Consider the following 19,598-nt stretch of genomic DNA (forward strand, 5'->3'; position numbering starts at 1 on the left):
CAATCTGCTCCGTTGATTGAACTAAAGTTTGATGACCTAAAAGTTCTCAAGGGACTTGAACAGAGAGGTTTTTGTCTCGCTCCTCCCTCTGCCGTTTCCCCCTCAGACATTTTTCCCTCTTCTGTCAACCATTTTATTCCAGATCCCATATCTCCTGGTGCCCCGCTGTGATCAGGTGGTCATATCTGATTTTCCTACTTCCTCTAGCACACACACACACACACACCCTCTTCCACTTTTGCTGTAAGCATACCGGACGCACAAACACCAACGCCCGCTCCCCATCTCACACACACACGCCCACCCCAACACACACACACACACACACACACACATATCTCCCGCTGCTCTCTGGAGGAGTTGAAGAGAAGTCTAGATAAATCTTTCACAGCTAAAAGCCTTCTGTGTTTGTGTGTGTGTGCATTTTGGGGTCAATACCACAATGTCACGAAGGACTATTAGAGACAGTAGTAGATAACATTTCACTAACACTGTGCATTGGGAGTATGGGCTCTGTTGCTTTTCAGATGGTTTATAGGACCTTAACTACCAGATATGCATGATTGACAAGCAAAAGGAAAATGTTTCCAAAATATTTTACCAATGAAAATCAGATGTGCATTCCAGCATCTCTACTTTTATTTTCCAAAGTAAAATCCGTTGCAACCAATTGCCTTTAGAGGTCTATTTAGTAAATCTAATCCATCCGCTTGACAATTGTCTCAGAATGACAAATGTAGAAGCGGATTTTCTGCGGTTCTACCTGCCAATCTCCTAGGGTAAGTTTCCACCAGTTCTGCAGATGTAGAGACTGACAGTTTTCCTTAACCTTCTGTGTGAAATAGATCAAACTTGAATGAAGTCTGTCGATGAATGTGGGTTTTTTTCTTTTCTTTTTTTTATGTCTTGCCCCAGATTTCCATTAGGATTTAGTACTGAGCTTTGACTGAGCCATTCCAGCACATGAATGTGCAGGGTTTCCACCAGAAAACCTGCTACGCCCGGTGGTAGGGAGACTAGAGCAATCCATCAGTATCACACTGTGTTCTTGTGCTGAAAAATGTTAAAAGTTTTGAAATCTTAGAGGTTCATGAGAAGGAATCATAATTTGGAAACAATAGTGAGGCCAACAGGCAGGTGCAACTCAAATCATCAACTATAAACCTAGCTTAATCTGTCTTTGCTGTCACTGTGTAAAAACCCCTATTTAAAATAAACAACACTTGGCGGTGGGGCTGGTAAGTAAAGCCTGGTGGCCCGCCAGACTTGTAATACACCAGGGAAACTCTGATATGCTTTATGCAAAACCTTTCACTGTGGTTAATGTTCTGTATTTAGCTTCAATGACTTTCTTTTCCCTATAATACATATGCCTCCCCACTGCATGACGTTGCCACCACCATGGTTTAGGGTGTTGACGGGAAGTGCAGGGCCATGTGTAGTTTTAGCTTTCACCATTTTAAGCATTTTGCTGTTGGCCAATTGTGATCTCATCTCACTAGAAAACCTTCTTCTTACACGTTTGCTGGCCCAATGAATAGTTTTCGGAAAATTGTAGATTTTGCAGTTTATATGAGGTTGTGGTGAATATTAGTGAATGCATCCAGTTTGAGGTTCAGAGCAGATTCACAAAAGTATATTAAGAACTTAGAGATTCATTTTTTTAGGTCTGTATTAAATATTTGGACTCATGAGAGATTTATGTTTAAAGTATGTCTTCTGACTGGAAGTATTATCAACATTTTAAAGGTGCCCAGTTAGAGTTTTGACTTGACAGTCTGTGGAGGGAGCTAAAGATTAGGGTGATGGCAAGGAGCCCTTCAGACACGGAACTTTGTCATACAAGATAAATGGTAAAAAATGAAATAAAATAAACAGTGGAAGATTTTTCATTTAAGCCTTTTAATACCACATTAGAAATATATACTGCTCAAAATAATAAAGGGAACACTTTAAGTGTTAAACACCTGTTTAAGTGTTCCCTTTATTTTTTTGAGCAGTGTATAAAAAGATGCATAGAAAAAAAATAATTAAATTCCTTTCAAAAAAAAGGGAATTTATATATTTATATATATATATATATATATATATTGTTTATTTATTTTTTTATTGCCTAAAATGCAATAACCTCATTCCTTTAATGAAAACTTGATCATTTGTAGCACTCGTTTCTACAGCTAAAAAATATTTCTGTATTTCTAACAATACTTCTTAGCTCCATTATTTATTAGTTTTTGGATCACCAATGAATAACTAGATATAATGTTTTACAGAATTTAGGTGAAACCAAATCAGCAGTTTTTAAAATTCTTCTTAACTCAAATGCAAAATGTATACATTTTTTTTATACAGTTTTGGCTTAATTACTGCTCTGAGAACTTTGTTCTTTAAGCAAATGGCTTTTTTTGAGTCTGTGTACTGTAGTTAACAATTAATCAATTACTAAGTTAGTTGTTGATTATTTCAAGAATCAATTCCTCATCATTAGTCCAAGGAATTGTTTCAGCTCTGCACTGATTAAAGACAGAAACTGCAATGTAAATCTGCAGGCGTGCTTGAAGGGGCTTTTGATTAATCCTGATCTTAACTGTCTGTCCATTCATAGAGTTAATGTCTGTACTTTGGGTGTCTGTATATTAGTAACACCAGCTGAACACTGCAGGAAAGTCTGGTGACAAGTTAGCTAGAAATGACTTTTGACAGCAGTGGTCCAGGACCCACGCTGGAACAGACCTCTGCTGCTGAGGACAGGCTGTCCACTCTGTCTCTAAAGTCTCCACAGGTCTGTTTTTGATTGGCTGTTGCTTTGACTCCAGGATGTAAACTTGATTTATCTCCTCCTTTCTGTTTTTCAGCCCTGCAAGGCCCTTTCGATTCCCCAAAAGGTAAGACCTGCCAAAAACTGTTTCTTCTCTGTCAATGTTTTGGTTTTTGCGAAACTCTCCTCCTCCCCTCTTCTCCTTTGGTCCTGTCATCCATCCATCACTGCTCTTCTGGAGCCATCATTCCTCAGCAATGACTCATGAGAGTTGGAGGAGGGAGTTGTATTTCTCCCTGTACCTGGCCTCCAGTAACCAGCAGTGTGGATCACCTCATCTGTCCATTCTTCTGCAGCCTAACGTATAGCAGGAAGAGCATTTCCGAGAAAAGACTCATGTTTTACCAGCTGTCCATAGGGATGGGAGGGGGGGGGAGTCAGGGGGACTTCCCAAAAGTCTGGATGTAAAGTAGGCTGATTGGATTTCTGTCATGTTTCCAGCTATTCTGAGCTGATAGCTGATTGGCCAGTGGTTGTGCTGGGAGTGTGTACGGTGCTCATCGTGATTTGCGCGCTGGTGGGAGTCCTGGTGCCTGACCTGCCAGATTTCTCCGACCCGCTCCTGGTGAGTTCAGACACATTGCGTTCTCCTTTTATAATGGTGTTAAAGGTTTCTTGCCAAACAAAGAAGGTTTTACATACCTTCTATGTAGTTGCATTTCCATTACAAATGTTAATGGTCAACTGTGTTAATGTTCCACTAATGTTGGAAAAAAAACAACATAATTTTGCAACTATGGTGTCTCCATTACATAAGAAATGCAATTAAAATCACAGGTGAATATGTGGTTTTGGTGGATATGTGATTTTGCATGCAACCCCTTCATTTTCCTACCACTTCCTGTCGTCTTTTCCATCTTTTCAGCCAGTACTAACATCCGGTTGTTCATCACATGACTCGTATGATGCGAAAAGTGTTGCGAAATACACAAATTTTGATACAGCGGAAAATCCCTCATCCTAACTCAAAAACATGTATTTTCAAAATTTGCATATTTTCAGTAAGTCAATTTATTTTCGAAATTCCAATTTGCATGACCATATGGTCAATGTAAACACAGCTAATGACATGATGAGTTGTTTTTCTGCACTGCTGTCGATAGTTTTTGAATATTTAACCCCTTTGGGTGGCATCAGCATTTTTTCACTTTCAAAAATTTTTTGCCAAGTCTTTCTTTTTTTCTGAAAGGGGTTTGAGCCTCGGGGAACTGCCATTGGCCAGCGGCTGGTCACATGGAACAACATGGTGAAGAATACAGGCTACAAAGCCACACTGGCCAACTACCCCTTCAAATATGCAGACGAGCAAGCCAAAAGGTAACCCTTTACACATCTTGAGTACATCATATGTATGAACTGTCCAATCATGCTGACAGTAACACTCTTTAGTTTGGAGGTTGTCATTGAAGAAAGAAGACTCAAAGTTAGCTTCTTTTAGTATCGATGAGGACTTTAGAATGAAATCAGAAGAAGTGCAGCTGTTTCAAAAGAAACTACTGAGACATGTCTTTAGTCCGTTTTTGATGGGAGAGAGCGAACTGAACAATGCCGCTGGTGACCATGGGGGCAGTGATGCTGTATCGCTCGCATGAGATCAGCAAAAGAAACACAGAAAATGACGGCAGCATGACCTCTTCAGCCACATGCTGCCATTTATTTAAAGCCCACCACCATCCACTATGCGCCTTTTTTGTGATGTTTTACCAGGTTCACAATATTTCTGTCACATTGCGATGTTCGCTGTTTTTTAAGCATATCTCTGGACTCAGAAGCTAATTCAGCTAACCTGCCCTGTAGTGTCTACATTGCCCAACAACAATGTCATCTTGATTGCACACATTAAAACATGCCAATTGGCTTCTAAGTTTAGGATCTGTAATGTTTAGGACATAGATAGAAGCCTGCTGTTTTTTTCCTTTGTGCTTCAGTATGCACTATAACTGTTAACACAAAATGCTGAAGCCATTTTAATATCAACTCTATAAATATTTAGTTTGGTTTAAAATAAACCCTGTTTTACAGCAACTGCTCCCTCAAACAGACTTTATCTCTGTTCCTAGTATGAATAATTAATCAATGATTAATTCAGCAAAGAAGCAGAGAAAATCTAAAGTCAACAGACCATGCTGTTTTTGCTCAAAGCACATACAGTATATTCACAATAGATGCATAGTCTCAAATACACTTCTAGTCCCACCTCACTCAGGATAGTTATTCTGATTATAATGACTGCAGTATTCTGTTCTTGATTGCTGACTTCAACTTCTACCCTCCTTCACTTTTCACATTGCTGAAGTTTCCAGGTGTACTCATAAGTATTTCTATATTTAAACAGGATGATGAGCCTCTGGCAAAAATGGAACATTTCAACTTTGTAATTTTAGTGTTCAACTAAAAAAAAAAAAACGAAAAAGAGAGAGGAAAATATCTGGACAAGGTTCAGATATTTTCTGAACAGCTTATCTCATTACCTGAGTTGACAGAAACATTTAGTGAGACTAAGAAAATGATCTTTTTTGCGTAAATCCCATCTTTTTCAGCTTAGTATATCAGTTTTCCGTTGAATTTAGTCCAAATTTTAACACAAATGGATGGAGGACTAGCTTACATTTTTTTCTCTTCTCATTTCTAAAATTGACCAGAACTTTGCTCAGCACCTGAATCTAACAGAGTGAATCTCCTGCCACTGTTTTCCAGTCACCAGGAACCTCGGTGGTCAGATGACCACTTTGAAAGAGACAAGCGGGAGGTTGAGTGGGATTTCAGCAAAGAGTTCTTCTGTGACATACCAGGTAAGATTAGATATACAGATAAGAGAGCACTAAAACATCTGGCACAGTGCTGTGCTAAAGTTTTTGCACTTTATTCATTAAACTTCAATGCCCTTGTTTTTTAGCTATGTAATAGAACCACACAAAGTAATGGATAGATTTGTAGTGATGGGATAACTATGAATGTGTTTAATGTATGATATAAATTTTTATTCAAAACTTATTTCTCAGCTTCTCCTAAATATTCCTTCCACTTCACTATTACTCCCCACTTTGTATTTAGTAAAATCCCAACAAAATATTTTTAAGTTTGTACCTGGAGATGCGCCAATCTGATTAATATTTGTATTTGTATTGTTGAAAATGTGCTCGACTCATAAGGACAGATCTATTCAGTCTAATTCTATGCTTTGCTCTCTGAGCGATGTCATTCTTTATTTATGTTACATTGACTTTAATCATTTTATCTAGAATTAATTGGACTTTCTGAACATTTTGAAAGAAAGTCCTTTGCAGTTTATTTTTCCATGTTGGACCGAGGTAGTCAACCTGTTGTTTTGGTCAGTTTATTTATTTTACATTGCACTGACTGAACAAATTGAAGTTATATTGGTTTTACATGTTTGACTATACTTGTGAAGGTATGGGTGTATTTAAGTGTGCTATACTAGTGCAGAATTGTCTTATATATTTGTAATTCAGTACAATTATTTCTGTGTTTAAAAAAAACAACATTTTATGTCAATTCAGCTCTTTTTCTTGTATCAGCATCAGAAGTGAAAAAAGCAGATTGGTGCTTCCCTATTCGTAATGTGACAAAGTATAAAAAAAAGCACACCCATCCTCCTCAGGCTAAAAGATGACTGGATGATCTTCAACAAATTTTGTACATGTTGTGTTCATACTAGTTCTGTGAAAGGCAGTTGAAAACACAAGTCTTGAATTATTTTTGTCTTTCAGATGGTTTCCTCTTAGAGTTAAGATGATTTTTCTAACTTTCTGCAGGTGACAGTTACTCCAGACTGGTGTTTGCGTCAGCTGAAGGGAAAAGTCTGTGGACTATTCAGGCCATCAAATCAATGTGCAGCCAGGACAACACAAGAGTAAGTCCACTAAACAGTGGAACCCTTCACTGTTATCTCCATGCTTCTTTTGTCTATGTGTTTACTTTTCGTGTGCTTCCCAGGTGCGCTCCCACCGTGATTACCTGAATCTCTGTCAGCGCACCAATAATGTCTCCTGTTGTCCAAGCTGGACACTGGGCAACTACATAGCTGTTCTCACTAACAAGTCGTCCTGCCAGAAGATCACAGAGCGGGACGTGTCCCACACTCTCAAGATCTTGCGATCGTGCGCCAAGTACTACCATAATGGCACGCTTGGACCCGATTGCTGGGACATGGCACTACGTCGCAAAGATCAGCTGAAATGTGCCAGCGTTCCACGGAAGTGCACCAAGTACAATGCGGTGTACCAGATCCTTCACTTCCTGGTGGACAAAGACTTCCTGAGCCCAAAGAGTGTGGAGCATCCTCCAGTCCTCAAGTACAGCATGTTGTTCTCTCCTACAGAGAAAGGAGAGTCCATGATGAACATCTATTTGGACAACTTTGAGAACTGGAACTCCTCCGACGGCATCACCACCGTCACAGGAATTGAGTTCGGAATCAAACACGACCTCTTCCAGGACTACCTCCTCACTGACACGTTGTACCCCGCTATCGCCATAGTCATAGTCCTGCTGGTCATGTGCGTGTACACACGCTCGGTTTTCATCACTCTAATGACAATAATCGCCATCATCAGTTCGCTGATCGTCTCCTACTTTCTTTACCGAATGGTCTTTAACTTTGAGTTCTTCCCTTTCATGAACCTCACTGCCCTCATCATCTTGGTAGGGATCGGGGCCGACGACGCGTTTGTTCTTTGTGACGTGTGGAACTACACCAAGTTTGACAAACCGCACGCCGAGTTGTCGGAGACGGTAAGCGTGACCCTGCACCACGCCGCCCTCTCAATGTTTGTCACCAGCTTCACCACCGCTGCCGCGTTTTATGCCAACTACGTCAGCAACATTACCGCCATACGCTGCTTCGGGGTCTATGCCGGGACTGCCATCTTAGTCAACTACATCCTGATGGTGACGTGGCTCCCTGCTGTCGTGGTGCTGCATGAGCGCTACCTGCCCAATCTGTTCATCTGTTCCAAGCCCCCTCAGCAGCAGCAGGGAAACTGCTTCACGCAGGTCTTCTGGGCCTCCGTTTGCCACAAGATCCACAAATGCCTGTTCACCCTCTCTGAGGGATCACGGATCTTCTTTGAGAAGGTGCTGCCCTGCGTTGTCATCAAACTGCGCTACCTCTGGCTCTTCTGGTTCCTCGCCATCACGGTCGGCGGAGCTTACGTGGTCTGCGTGAACCCCAAGATGAAACTGCCGTCCTTGGAGCTGGCCGAGTTCCAGGTGTTCCGGTCCTCTCACCCTTTTGAGCGCTATGACGCTGAGTACAAAAAGCTCTTCATGTTCGAGAGAGTTAACCACGGCGAGGACCTCCACATGCCCATCACAATCATCTGGGGGGTTACGCCGGAGGATAACGGAGATCCTCTGAACCCCAAAAACAAGGGGAAGCTGATGCTGGACAGCAGCTTTAACATAGCCAGTCCAGCATCTCAACTGTGGATCCTTAACTTCTGCCAGAAGCTTAGGAACCAAAGCTTTGTCTTTCAGTCAGAAGATCAGGACTTCACTAGCTGCTTCATCGAGACGTTCAAACAGGTTGGTACCTCTTCTCCTACACAGTGCTGTGGATTTTGTCCTTTTTCACTACTTCAATGTGTTTTATTTGGTAATAAGCCCACAAAAAAGTTCATGATTGTGGAGTGAATGGAAAGTCACACTTTTCAAATTTGTATAGAGAGAAAACTATGAAATGTTATAAAATAAAAAATCCGCTTCTTTTACTCTTAACAGCTCTGAATAAAATCCTACACAACCTGTCACCTTCTGAAGTCACCTAATGACTAAATATTTTTGTGTAATTTACTGTCAGTATAAATCCAGCTGATCTGTGAAGAGGTTTGCTAGAGAACAATCAGCGTCATGAAAACCAAGGAACACAGCAGACAGGTCAGGGAGGAAGTTGTGGAGAAGTTTAGAGCAGGGTTAGGTTCTACAACAAACTCTGAAGATCTAACAGAGATCTGCACAGTCCATCATCTGTAAATGAAATGAAGATGGCACAGCTGCAAACCTAGCAAGACATGGCCTCCCACCTAAACTGACAACACCATGGTAATTTTGGGGGAGCTACAGAGATCGGCAGCTCAGGTCAAGCAATCTTTCATCAGGCCAATTGTTAGTTATTCACTCAACAAATCTAGCCTTCATGGAAGAGTGGCGAGAACAATCCACTATTGAAGGAAGACGGTAAGAAATCCGGTTTGGAGAAGAAGAAGGTCCTCTGGTCAGATAACATAGAAGATGGAGGGAGTTAAATACAGAACAATTTTGGAAGAAAAGTTTCACATGACTTGAGACTGGAGCACAATTTCTGCTTAACAATTATGTACAACTTTGTTTTGGTCTTATCACTTAAAAATCTAATAAAATCCAGTTTGTTCTTGCAATCCTTATGGATATTTTAAGGCATATGACTTCTTGTCAGACACTGCGTGTACAGACGCATCGTTGAAGAGATACCTTATAGCAGTGGTCCCCAACCTTTTTATCACCGCGGACCGGTCAAGACTTGGCTATTTCACTGCGGCCCGGGGGTGGGGGGATCGTCAGATAAGGATTCTGCATGTTGGTGTGTAAACTAATGCCTTGTTCACATGGCACAATTTTAAATTTTTTGCCCTGGTTTCCCTAACTGGGAGCAAGAACGCAACCTGTTTAATGTTGAATGTGACAAGTAGCCAATCAGAAAACGCTGTGACGTAAGCGCGGAGGGAAATCCCAAACAGCTGACGTGGCGCAACCGAGAGTCTGGTGGACATCGGAGATATGTTGAAACTATCATCTGCTTAATAAACATGGATGTTTATTCAGTTAAAACAACTATGAAAAAAATAACTCCCCTCCAAATCATAGTGCAGCAAATAGAGCGGCTGCTCCCGCCGTCTTTTATCCAACGCCTTTTCTTTTTGTTTTGTCTTTTTTCGCTTAAAATGAGCCACAAACTATCACTGCTGCTTCTACATAGTCATCCATGTCTGTTTATTCTAAATTCACGTTTGGTATGTTGGGGTTTTACGGGATTTCCTTCTGGAATCGGGATGTTGGTGACTTGAATCGGTTCTGTGGTGTGTTGCTCCTGCCGTGTGGCTGGACACACGAACCGATTGAACCTGTTGGACTTTTATCGGCTCTGTGGTCACTGAGGTTTGGAAAATCGGGCGACAATCCTTAAATCGTGCCGTGTGAACCAGACCTAAAACTCACAAGCTCTACTTCTCTCCTCTCGACCACTGTCCTAACGCTCTCCGACTCTGGTCGCTGTAGTAACGTTTAAACATTCCTTCAAAATAAGATACAGATGCTCAACAAAAACAAACATTTTACTTTTGTGAAAATCTTTACTCACGATAACAACAAATTAATGGCAGCCCTGAGCTTGTTTCTCTGCAACGACACGGTCCCATCTGGGAGACAATGACACCCAAAGTGTTGTTAAGCACAGGTTGCTTGGTCTCTATGTGGCGAAGCAGTTTGAAGCTTCATTGCCTCATCAACGAGCTGGTCACCGCATATTATTTAGAGTGGACTTGGTATGTGGGAATCACCTATCGGTCCGGGATAAATCCATTCTTCTGTCTCTTCTCTGGGCCTTTTCCCCTTCACAAAGAAACTTTCCAAAGAATCTGATCTGTTTCTTACTCATTTTGCTGCTTGTGGGCTCAATGTTGGCTCAAGACGTGACCCAGAGAATCTGGTTAAAGGATTTTCAAAATAAAAGATCCTCCAGACTCAACTAATACATAAAACGGAAATATTTGTTTCTTGTGCGGCCCGGTACCAATTGGTCCACGGTCCGGTACTTGTCCGCGGCCCGGGGGTTGGGGACCACTGCCTTATAGTATGTGTTCTACTCTAATAGTGGATGGAGAACCAAGACTGTGAAGAGACCTCTGTCTACCCTTGCTGCAGTCAGTCTACCTTTCCCTATAAGAAGGATGTGTTTCAGTTGTGCATCAAGAGAGCCATTATGGAGCTGGATCGAAGCACAAGCTACCATCTGGACAGCAAGACCCCCGGACCTCGATTTGACATCAACGACACCATCAGAGCCATCGTTTTGGAGTTTCAGAGTACCTACCTCTTCACTCTGGCTTATGAGAAGATGTACCACTTCTATCGTGAGGTAGTGCTCGTTCAAATAATTTCATAATTAATTTGTGTGAGAGTACTTTATACTCAGATTAAGTTTTTGCCTCTGGTATCATATTTATGTTTTAGGTGGATGCCTGGATCACAGAGGAGCTCCGCTTCGCCCCAGAGGGTCTCAGCCATGGCTGGTTTATCAGCAACCTGGAATTCTACGACCTCCAAGACAGTCTGTCTGGTGGCACTCTGGTTGCCATGGCGCTATCTGTGGCAGTGGCTTTCAGCGTCATGCTGCTAACCACCTGGAATGTCATCATCAGCCTGTACGCCATCTTGTCTATCGCCGGGACCATATTTGTCACAGTGGGCTCCCTGGTGTTGTTGGGCTGGGAGCTGAACGTCCTTGAGTCCGTCACCATCTCGGTTGCCGTGGGGTTGTCCGTGGACTTCGCCGTCCACTATGGCGTTGCTTACAGGCTCGCTCCAGAACCCGGCCGGGAAGGGAAAGTGATCTTCTCCCTCAGCCGGATGGGCTCTGCAATCGCCATGGCGGCAGTGACCACCTTTGTTGCCGGAGCGATGATGATGCCATCAACGGTCCTGGCCTACACCCAGCTGGGCACATTCATGATGCTCATCATGTGCATAAGTTGGGCTTTCGCTACCTTCTTCTTTCAGTGCATGTGCTGCTGCCTCGGACCCCAGGGCACCTGCGGTCAGATTCCCCTGCCCAAGAAGCTGCAGTGCCAGGCCTTCAGTGAAGACGCACCCTCGAGCCCCTCTCCTGAGGGGAAGTATCAGCTGGACAGCAGGGGCGGAGAGGCAGAGCACTACGAGCTGGAGCCGTTGGCCTCCTATCAGAAAACTGGAGTTAAACCAGAAGAGAAGGAGGAGGCGGAGGAAGAGCTGGGCACTCGGCTCTGTAATGGAGCCCCTTCTCATGCTAACCACACCATGTCTATACCACACATTCACAGCAATGATACAGACAGAAAAACACGGCCAGAAAATGGGCTAGTAACCTCACTCTCTACGCCATCCAGGTGCCACTACACTCCCAACAACTGCACATGTATAGACTCCCCATCCCAGCTTCTACAGCAGTGGGCCCCACATTCCTGTACTCTGCCTCCCCAGGACTCCCCTTCCTGCTCCCCCACCCCTCAGCTTCTCCATCTCTCAGGTAATTCCAGGACCAAGCAGAACGCAGCCCTGTTGCCTCCAAACGTGGACGCGGTCTATTCACACATGGACTGCTGTGTTCATTATGTCCACTGCCCCCTCACCCATTTCCATCACTGCTCACAGGGCAGAGCAGTGGGCCACAGGCAGGGACCTGCCCATACCTGCCATCTCAGGAAGTACTGCGTCCAACCAGCCTCAAACCAGGACATTGGCCAAGCTTCAGGGTCACCATCTGCTCCACAGACTCCAGACAAAGAGACAAAGCATTTAAGTCCTGGCAGTACCCAGAATGGGAACTCCCAAGTCCCAACCCGACCCAATGGCCAGTGTCCCAGCCCCACTGCACTAACAGCTCATCGTGAAAACCAGAGGACAAAGGAACGCGAACACTGCTGTGACAAAAACCCTGCCTCCGCCATTAATACAGACTCAATCACAGACATTGATGATTGTCGTAAAATCCCTGGTAACCAGGAGAGGCCTGAAAGTTATCCCGTCACACGGGAGCAAAGTGTGAAAAAGTGCAAACGGAACTCAAAAAGAGCGCAGGCGTCCTCCGCCTCCCCAAAGAGACTCTACTCTTTTAACGGGACGTTGAAAGTGAAGTGCAATTCAGCTTCAGAGTTTAGCTTGCCAAAAAGCGAAGCCAGCGTGCCTCCTGTTGCAGTGAACACTCAGCCGTCCTCTGAAAGCTTATGCTGATTCATGGGTAAAATCGGCAAAATATCAATAACCCAAAAATGACTCTCACATTTCTGTGCAATCATATTAGATGCTGGGTCTGTGTTTTCACCAAATCCCAGCTGAACTATGAAAGTTTTTTTTTTATTGTTTTCTACTTACCACATTTTCACATGCCAGATTATGTACTTCATTTTTCCAGTGGAACATACTAATAATGCGGTGTCATGTAAAAGAATGATCATCTCTTTACACAGAAACCATGCATCTAGCAGCCATCTGTACCAGCCCTACACCCCTCTGTAGTGTCTGAACTGTGGTGTCTTGCAAAACTGTTCAAACCCCTGGATCTTTTCCACATGGACTCACATGGCATCCACAAACCTGAATGTACTTTATTGGGAATTTGTGTGATAGATCATCTCTAAGTAATATATGATTATAAATTGGGGGGAAATAATAAATTGTTTAATATTTTCTGCCAATAATTTTGGGGGAATCCATCTTTGCAAAATTGCTCAAGCTCAGGTTGGAAATTGCATCTATTAACATGCATTTTCAAGTCTTGCCACAAATTTTTAATTGAATTAAGCCAGAGTTTTGATTGGGCCATTATAAAGGTAAAGGCAATTCCTGCTCTGTTTATGGTCGTTGTCTGTACCTTATCCCACTTCACAACTAGGCTGTACTTGCTAGCTGCGTTTCCATTAGAAATATGTGGCAATATTTGTCGATATTCTGCTGATGCCGGAAAAACACAATTGTAAATCACATGTGAATGTGCTTGTTCATTTGATAAGTCATTAAAAATCATGGCAGCAACGGATGTAAACAGTTACATGAAATAAATTCATAGTTAAGCCATGGTGCTAGCGCTCTTCATCCATCAGCCATCAGAGGAGACGTTGGCGTGTTTTTCACGCATTGGAGCGACAAGCGCCATATACGTGGTAGCAGCTACGTATGCAACGTTTGGCCATTTCACAGAAGAGCTGTGGATTCAACATGTTGAAATGACGCACAACATTTTATAAACCGAGATGCTGCGAGAGCTCTGGTGGAGCATTGTCTAAAAGAAACCCCAAACCAACCATCATTTTTCTGGTACTTTCTGTTGTCGTCTTTTCTGCCAGTAGTAACATCCGGTTGTTGATCACGTCACCTGTGTGATGCAAAAAACGTTTTGCAAAATATATCGATTTTGTTTATGGCCAAAAATGACACCTCATCCTACCGCAAAAACATTTGATCAAAAAGTGGGAGTTTTTTCAAAATTGGCATGTTTCCATTGAGAAAATTTACTTTTGTATTTTCAATTCACGCAATTCTATGATTAATGGAGATACAGCTACTTTTAGTCCATTACATAAATCCCAGTAAAATACTTTAGTGTTTGTGGTTGGAAAATGACAGTAACATAAAAGAAATTCAGGAGAATGAATTCTTTTGCAAGGCATCGGATGTGCACTTATCGCATTCGTTCGATGATCATGCCAACCGTACCATTGTACCATGTTTCACAAGCTGCTTAAGGTGGTTTATGTGTCACCTTCTGTATTTCTGAGAACTCCGGTTTTGCTCAAGTCTTCACACGTCTCGCATAAAAGCTGCGGTGTGTGATTAAAAGGCTTTCTCTTACCCCCATTGTCCTGTTACTGTTTGTATTCCCAGAAGGTATCATCCCCAAGGTAAAGAGTCAGGATGAATAACAGCTGTACACCTGTTTCATTGTCTAATAAAGGCTGGTGCCTTTCAGCCTCTTCGTGTACAACCTGGGATTTCTTCTTGTGTAGACCTGTCGTAAGTCGTCACAGCAATGAAGTTTTTCATAAGCATTTATGTGATCCTGGAGTCCAAATCCGTGTACAGTTTTATTCACAAAGCCGGTATTTGAAGATCTGCTGAGACCTTCAACACAGAGACGCATCAACAGATGGATGAGAACAACATCCCTGTGCTGAGAGTCTCATTACATTACATCATGACGTCTACTGACAGAAACGCTCTGCACTCACAGGCCGGCTGCAGCAGACAGCTTTAATTACGCAGAGACAACGCTCTGGCATAGAACACGTAGAAACCGAGAAGCCGGTTGCCGTCACTGGTGGTTTGCTACTCAAAACAAATTCATATTTCAAATGAGTTATGCTTTTTAGATTTGGGGAAAAAGCTGGAACAAAATCTGCTGACTGTTTGCCTCTGATCTCTTTTGAAAGAACTTTATATGACCATGTTTTGTTTCTTTCTTGTTCTTTCGAGGACATAAAATGTCTTCGAAAGATGTTAACCTCAGGAGTCTGCGGCCTTGCAAAGATGCGTCGACCCACTGTTGAACCTTAGATTCAGGGGAGTGTGGTATGGCTTTCGTCCAGGCCACTGAACACAGGACCAGTAACGTATTGCTGTTCTTGTGAGCCAGCTTACAATTGTTACAATTATTACAGGCATTTTGTAGGCATTGCTGCAGGAGTCTGGGGTGCTAACAATAGTTTTAAAGGCATTCCATCCTTGTACACCCATAAACAGAGCTGTGTTGACATTCCACAAACTGAAGCTCTTACTCTAGGGTTGCCCTTGTCATTGATCTGGTTTGAGGTATTCATGAACCGGACCTCAAGGCATAAAGAACTTGAAGGTCTCATCTTTGTTTTTAACAAATGTGATTTTGGTGCCGTCTTCTAGCCATGACCTTAAGCATTTCACGACCAAGTGTAAAGCAGCCACCGATGAGTCAGCTCCTCTAAATGTGAGGTCGTCCTTCTTGACTGGATGAAGACGGACTCCTCCCTTCTGTCATGGTTCAGTATTTGCCTCAAGCTAAAGATTTACAGTATCTTGGTGTCGTCTTGTGTGTTAGAGATGGTAGGATGACGTAGGAGTCAAACCGATTGGATATGGAGTGCACTGTTGCAGGAACTAATCAAAATCAATATTCTGAATCCATGAACTTGCTTTAGGCTTTCAATCAGGACACCTCCTGGGTGTGTCACTGGAGGCTTTCTGTACACGTCCCACTGGGAATACCTAGCCTTCCTTTGCAATTCTGCTTGATTCTCATTACCCTTGAGTGCTCTATCTGAGATTCCTCCTATTGAAGTAGATTTTTCCAGGCCAATCAGTCAACAGAAGGAGAAATTGTGAACAATGATGTTGGTTTTCTGCACTGTTTTAGGATTGTAGTCTGCCTGTAGTTTTAGCAATGGAAGTAAAGAAAGCCATCCAGTCTGTGTTGGCCATGCTTTATTGAATTAACATCGACAGCCACCTTGTTCAGGTCAGCACTTATCTCTTCACATTGGGGGATACTTGTTTACAGCGCAGGCAATTTCTGGCAACATTCTTAGCGTCAAATTGGCGCATTATGTACATCACGGCCAAACGTTTGTGATTGGGTAAAGTTCAAGATTTCAATGGAGTCCACGCCTCCAGGAAACAATCGTTTATCAATACCCAAGAGCCCAGACTCTCTTTACGAAGCAAAGTGTAGAACAAGCGGCTGGTTTCCCATTCTACATTGGGAAGAGGGACTGTACATTCCTTCTGTACATGAATGTACAGTCCTGTACCTTGCTAACTCTGATAATGAGCTGGAAATAGAGATGTTTCGGTTTCCATTTTGGACTTGCTACTTTTGTAATTGGTGGTGTTTTATATCAGCATTTAAAAACTGGGTGTGGTTGTAGAAATGTTCCTCAATCCTGAAGTCCTTCCTGTTTAACAGTCACTCTGTGAAGGAAAAGTAGCACTGTGCTTTTGCTACCGTTTCGCTCTGATCCTCCATCACTCCCTCAACCCCAAAACAAACTTACACATTCAAACAGGTTCTAGAAAACACATTACATAAGTTAACACCCACACTGGGATTGCTTGATGCCTCTTGAAGGAAACATCTAATTTGGGCTCAGACAGCTCAGTCTCTAATCCACTGCGCCCCCACCATTGCTGGGCTTCTTTTTCCTCAGGAGCTCAATCGCTCCTGTGAAGATGAGTCCACTTCCCCAGAGATTCCCTGTAATTATATTTGCCTAAACGGAGGTCAAATATTAGCTGTGGCCGTGGAGTGGGGTTCATGACGTTACCCTGTGAGGGAGGATCTCTCTCTCCAGCATGTGGATCTGGTCTGACTAAGACCCACAGGCCTGAAATAGCTGTGAGGCGGCCGCCGAGCTCGAGAGCTTGTTTACAGGGTAAACATTTGCTTCCAATTTTCAAATTACGTGCTGGTGGAGCTGCTGGGCTGCTCCAGATTTATGATTAGAACAGCATTTAATTATCAGGACACTTGAGCGGTGTAGTAATTAATTGGTGTTGTACAGATCGTTTTAGATCGACTCCCTACCCCCGTTTTGGGCTGACAGAGAGGCTGATCATCAACCATGTAAATTACGGAGACTTAGAGTGAAAGTTTTACATTTAAATAGAGCACAAAAATATAGATGATTGACATCTATATTCTCTATTGCCATTTGATCCATGGCAATAGAGAAACTGAGGCTTTCATAGTGTATAAAGATGCAAAAATATCTGCAGCAGAATGTGGATAATTGGCCTGTAGACAGTGCTAATGCCACTGTTGGCGTGCATGTTTTTAATCTGCTCTCTAATATTCGAAGTTCTCTTAAGATGCTTCTATGTGTCTTTTAGCACCAACTGATGCCTCCCAGACATTCGGACAATCTGGAAATTCTAGGACTTGCAGCTCAAACAAAGGAGGCGGTTTGAATCAGGAGGACATTTAGGACGCCACACCTTAATCACCACATTGATCAGGCTAAAGTAGAGAGGAGCAACAGTAGCTGTGCTGCCATTGGTCCTGAATATAAATTTTGGGAAACATTTCCTTACTGGGACACAATGCTGGCCTTCACAACCCCCTGGAACAGAAGTCAAAAAGTCTGTTGGTTCTTGTTGCTTCAGTTGACTGAGAAACAAACTTTGTGGTTCAGATTTAATTTTCTGGTCTCGCAACAGATGCAACATTTTTACTGTATTTTTTTTTTACTGCCTGTTGATAAATGCAAGTATTCTTATCTTTAAATGACCAGAAACTGTTGCGCTATATCAGCAGGCTGGGCAGATGTCTGGGTTCGAATGTGTTCACATTAATGGACTGTCCTCAGTGTATAAGTAGTCCAGCTCTGCAGACTCACCCTATTAATGTTCCGAGCAGCTGGCTCATAAAAGCTGAGAGGATATAGGCGGCCGGGGCCAAAGGGCCGGAAGCTTCCCACTGCCCAGTAGCTTCCTGTTTTCAGATGGATATGGAATGGAAGGAAACTGGCTGACCCCTTCAGCTTCAGCCGGTCCAACTGAGCGGAGCTCTGGAATTATGGTAAGGATTTAACAGGGTCGTTATTACATGAAGCAGATTAAATATCTTGATCTGAAAGCTCTAAGAACAAACAAAAAGGTAGGATTCACTGAAATCCCACAAGGACCGAGTAAAGATGCAGCTACCGCCATCTAGTGGTTAAAACACGGAGGACAAATTACACAGGCTGCACTTTTTTCAGCTTTTACTGCTTCTGGTTTTATAGTGGCAGTTTGCGTCGCGTCAGGATTATTATGAAGAATACGAAGGTTGATAAAAATGAAATCACAAAAATCTAATTTGCACAGCTTCTGTCCTAAGCTCAGAATTACCAAACACTGTGTAAGGAGGTCCAAATGTGCCCAAATCTATACAAACGAACCATTTTTACTTAGTCACATTTGAAGTACTTACAATTAGAAACAAATGTGTAAATGATTTAATATATGCATGAATAATTTTTTAATAAAAAGCATACGCAATAAGTTAAATCCTGCTGCAGCTCAGATTTTGTTTCATCTATCCATATTTTTAATCACAATCAATGGGCGGGGTTATATCTATTGTCGTCAATCAATCAATCAAATTTTATTTGTATAGCACATTTCAGCAGCAAAGCATTTCAAAGTGCTTTACATCATATCAAACACAGAAACACAAAGCAACATAGAATCAACAATCAATACATGACATTAAGTCAAGTTCCATCAATAAATTTGTAATTTATTACGTTTCAAATATAATCCTAAACAAGTGGGTTTTCAGTCGAGATTTAAAGGAAGTCAGTGTTTCAGCTATTTTACAGTTTTCTGGACGTTTGTTCCAAATTTGTGGTGCATAGTAGCTGAAAGCTGCTTCTCCTGGTTCTGGGGATGCAGAGCAGAACCAGAACCGGAAGACCTGAGAGGTCTGGAAGGTTGATACAGCAGATCTTTAATGTATTGTGGTGCTAAGCCGTTCAGTGATTTGTAAACTAACAGTATTTTAAAGTCTATTCTTTGAGCTACAGGGAGCCAGTGGAGGGACTTTAAAACTGGTGTTATGTTCTCTATCTTCCTGGTTTTAGTGAGAACGCACTTGATTGATTTGTTGGACAGACCTGTGAAGACGCTGTTGCAATAATCAATACGACTGAAGATGAACGCATGGATGAGTTTCTCTAGATCTGGCTGAGACATTAGTCCTTTAATCCTGGAAATGTTCTTCAGGTGATAGAAAGCCGACTTTGTGACTGTCTTTATGTGGCTCTGGAGGTTCAGGTCAGAGTCCATCACTACTCCCAGGTTTCGGGCCTGATTGCTGGTTTTCAGTTGTAATAACTGAAGCTGTGCATTGACTCTAGATCGTTCCTCTTTAGGTCCAAAAATAATAACTTCAGTTTTGTTTCTGTTCAACTGGAGAAAGTTTTGGCACATCCACACATTTATCTGTTCTAAGCATCTGTTCAGTGATTGGATGGGCTCTGAGTCACCTGGTGACATCGTAATGTAGAGCTGTGTGTCATCT

General features: G+C 42.5%; 1 protein-coding gene across 4 annotated transcripts in view; it reads left to right on the forward strand.

The window, feature by feature from the left end:
• The window catches only part of disp1 (dispatched homolog 1 (Drosophila)), an 84,187-nt gene extending 69,638 nt beyond the window's left edge, over nucleotides 1–14,549 (forward strand). For all 4 annotated transcript variants that reach the window (XM_028040052.1, XM_028040050.1, XM_028040051.1 and 1 more), the window contains 8 exons: nucleotides 2,856–2,885; nucleotides 3,260–3,383; nucleotides 4,008–4,135; nucleotides 5,516–5,610; nucleotides 6,595–6,692; nucleotides 6,776–8,365; nucleotides 10,689–10,952; nucleotides 11,048–14,549. In XM_028040052.1, coding sequence (XP_027895853.1) covers nucleotides 2,856–2,885; nucleotides 3,260–3,383; nucleotides 4,008–4,135; nucleotides 5,516–5,610; nucleotides 6,595–6,692; nucleotides 6,776–8,365; nucleotides 10,689–10,952; nucleotides 11,048–12,802 — 4,084 coding nt within the window. In that variant the 3' untranslated portion in view covers nucleotides 12,803–14,549. The remainder of the gene's footprint in view (nucleotides 1–2,855; nucleotides 2,886–3,259; nucleotides 3,384–4,007; nucleotides 4,136–5,515; nucleotides 5,611–6,594; nucleotides 6,693–6,775; nucleotides 8,366–10,688; nucleotides 10,953–11,047) is intronic.
• Nucleotides 14,550–19,598: the final 5,049 nt, after the last annotated feature.

This window comes from Xiphophorus couchianus, chromosome 15 (assembly GCF_001444195.1).
Source record: "Xiphophorus couchianus chromosome 15, X_couchianus-1.0, whole genome shotgun sequence".
NCBI classification, from domain to species: Eukaryota; Metazoa; Chordata; class Actinopteri; order Cyprinodontiformes; family Poeciliidae; genus Xiphophorus; species Xiphophorus couchianus.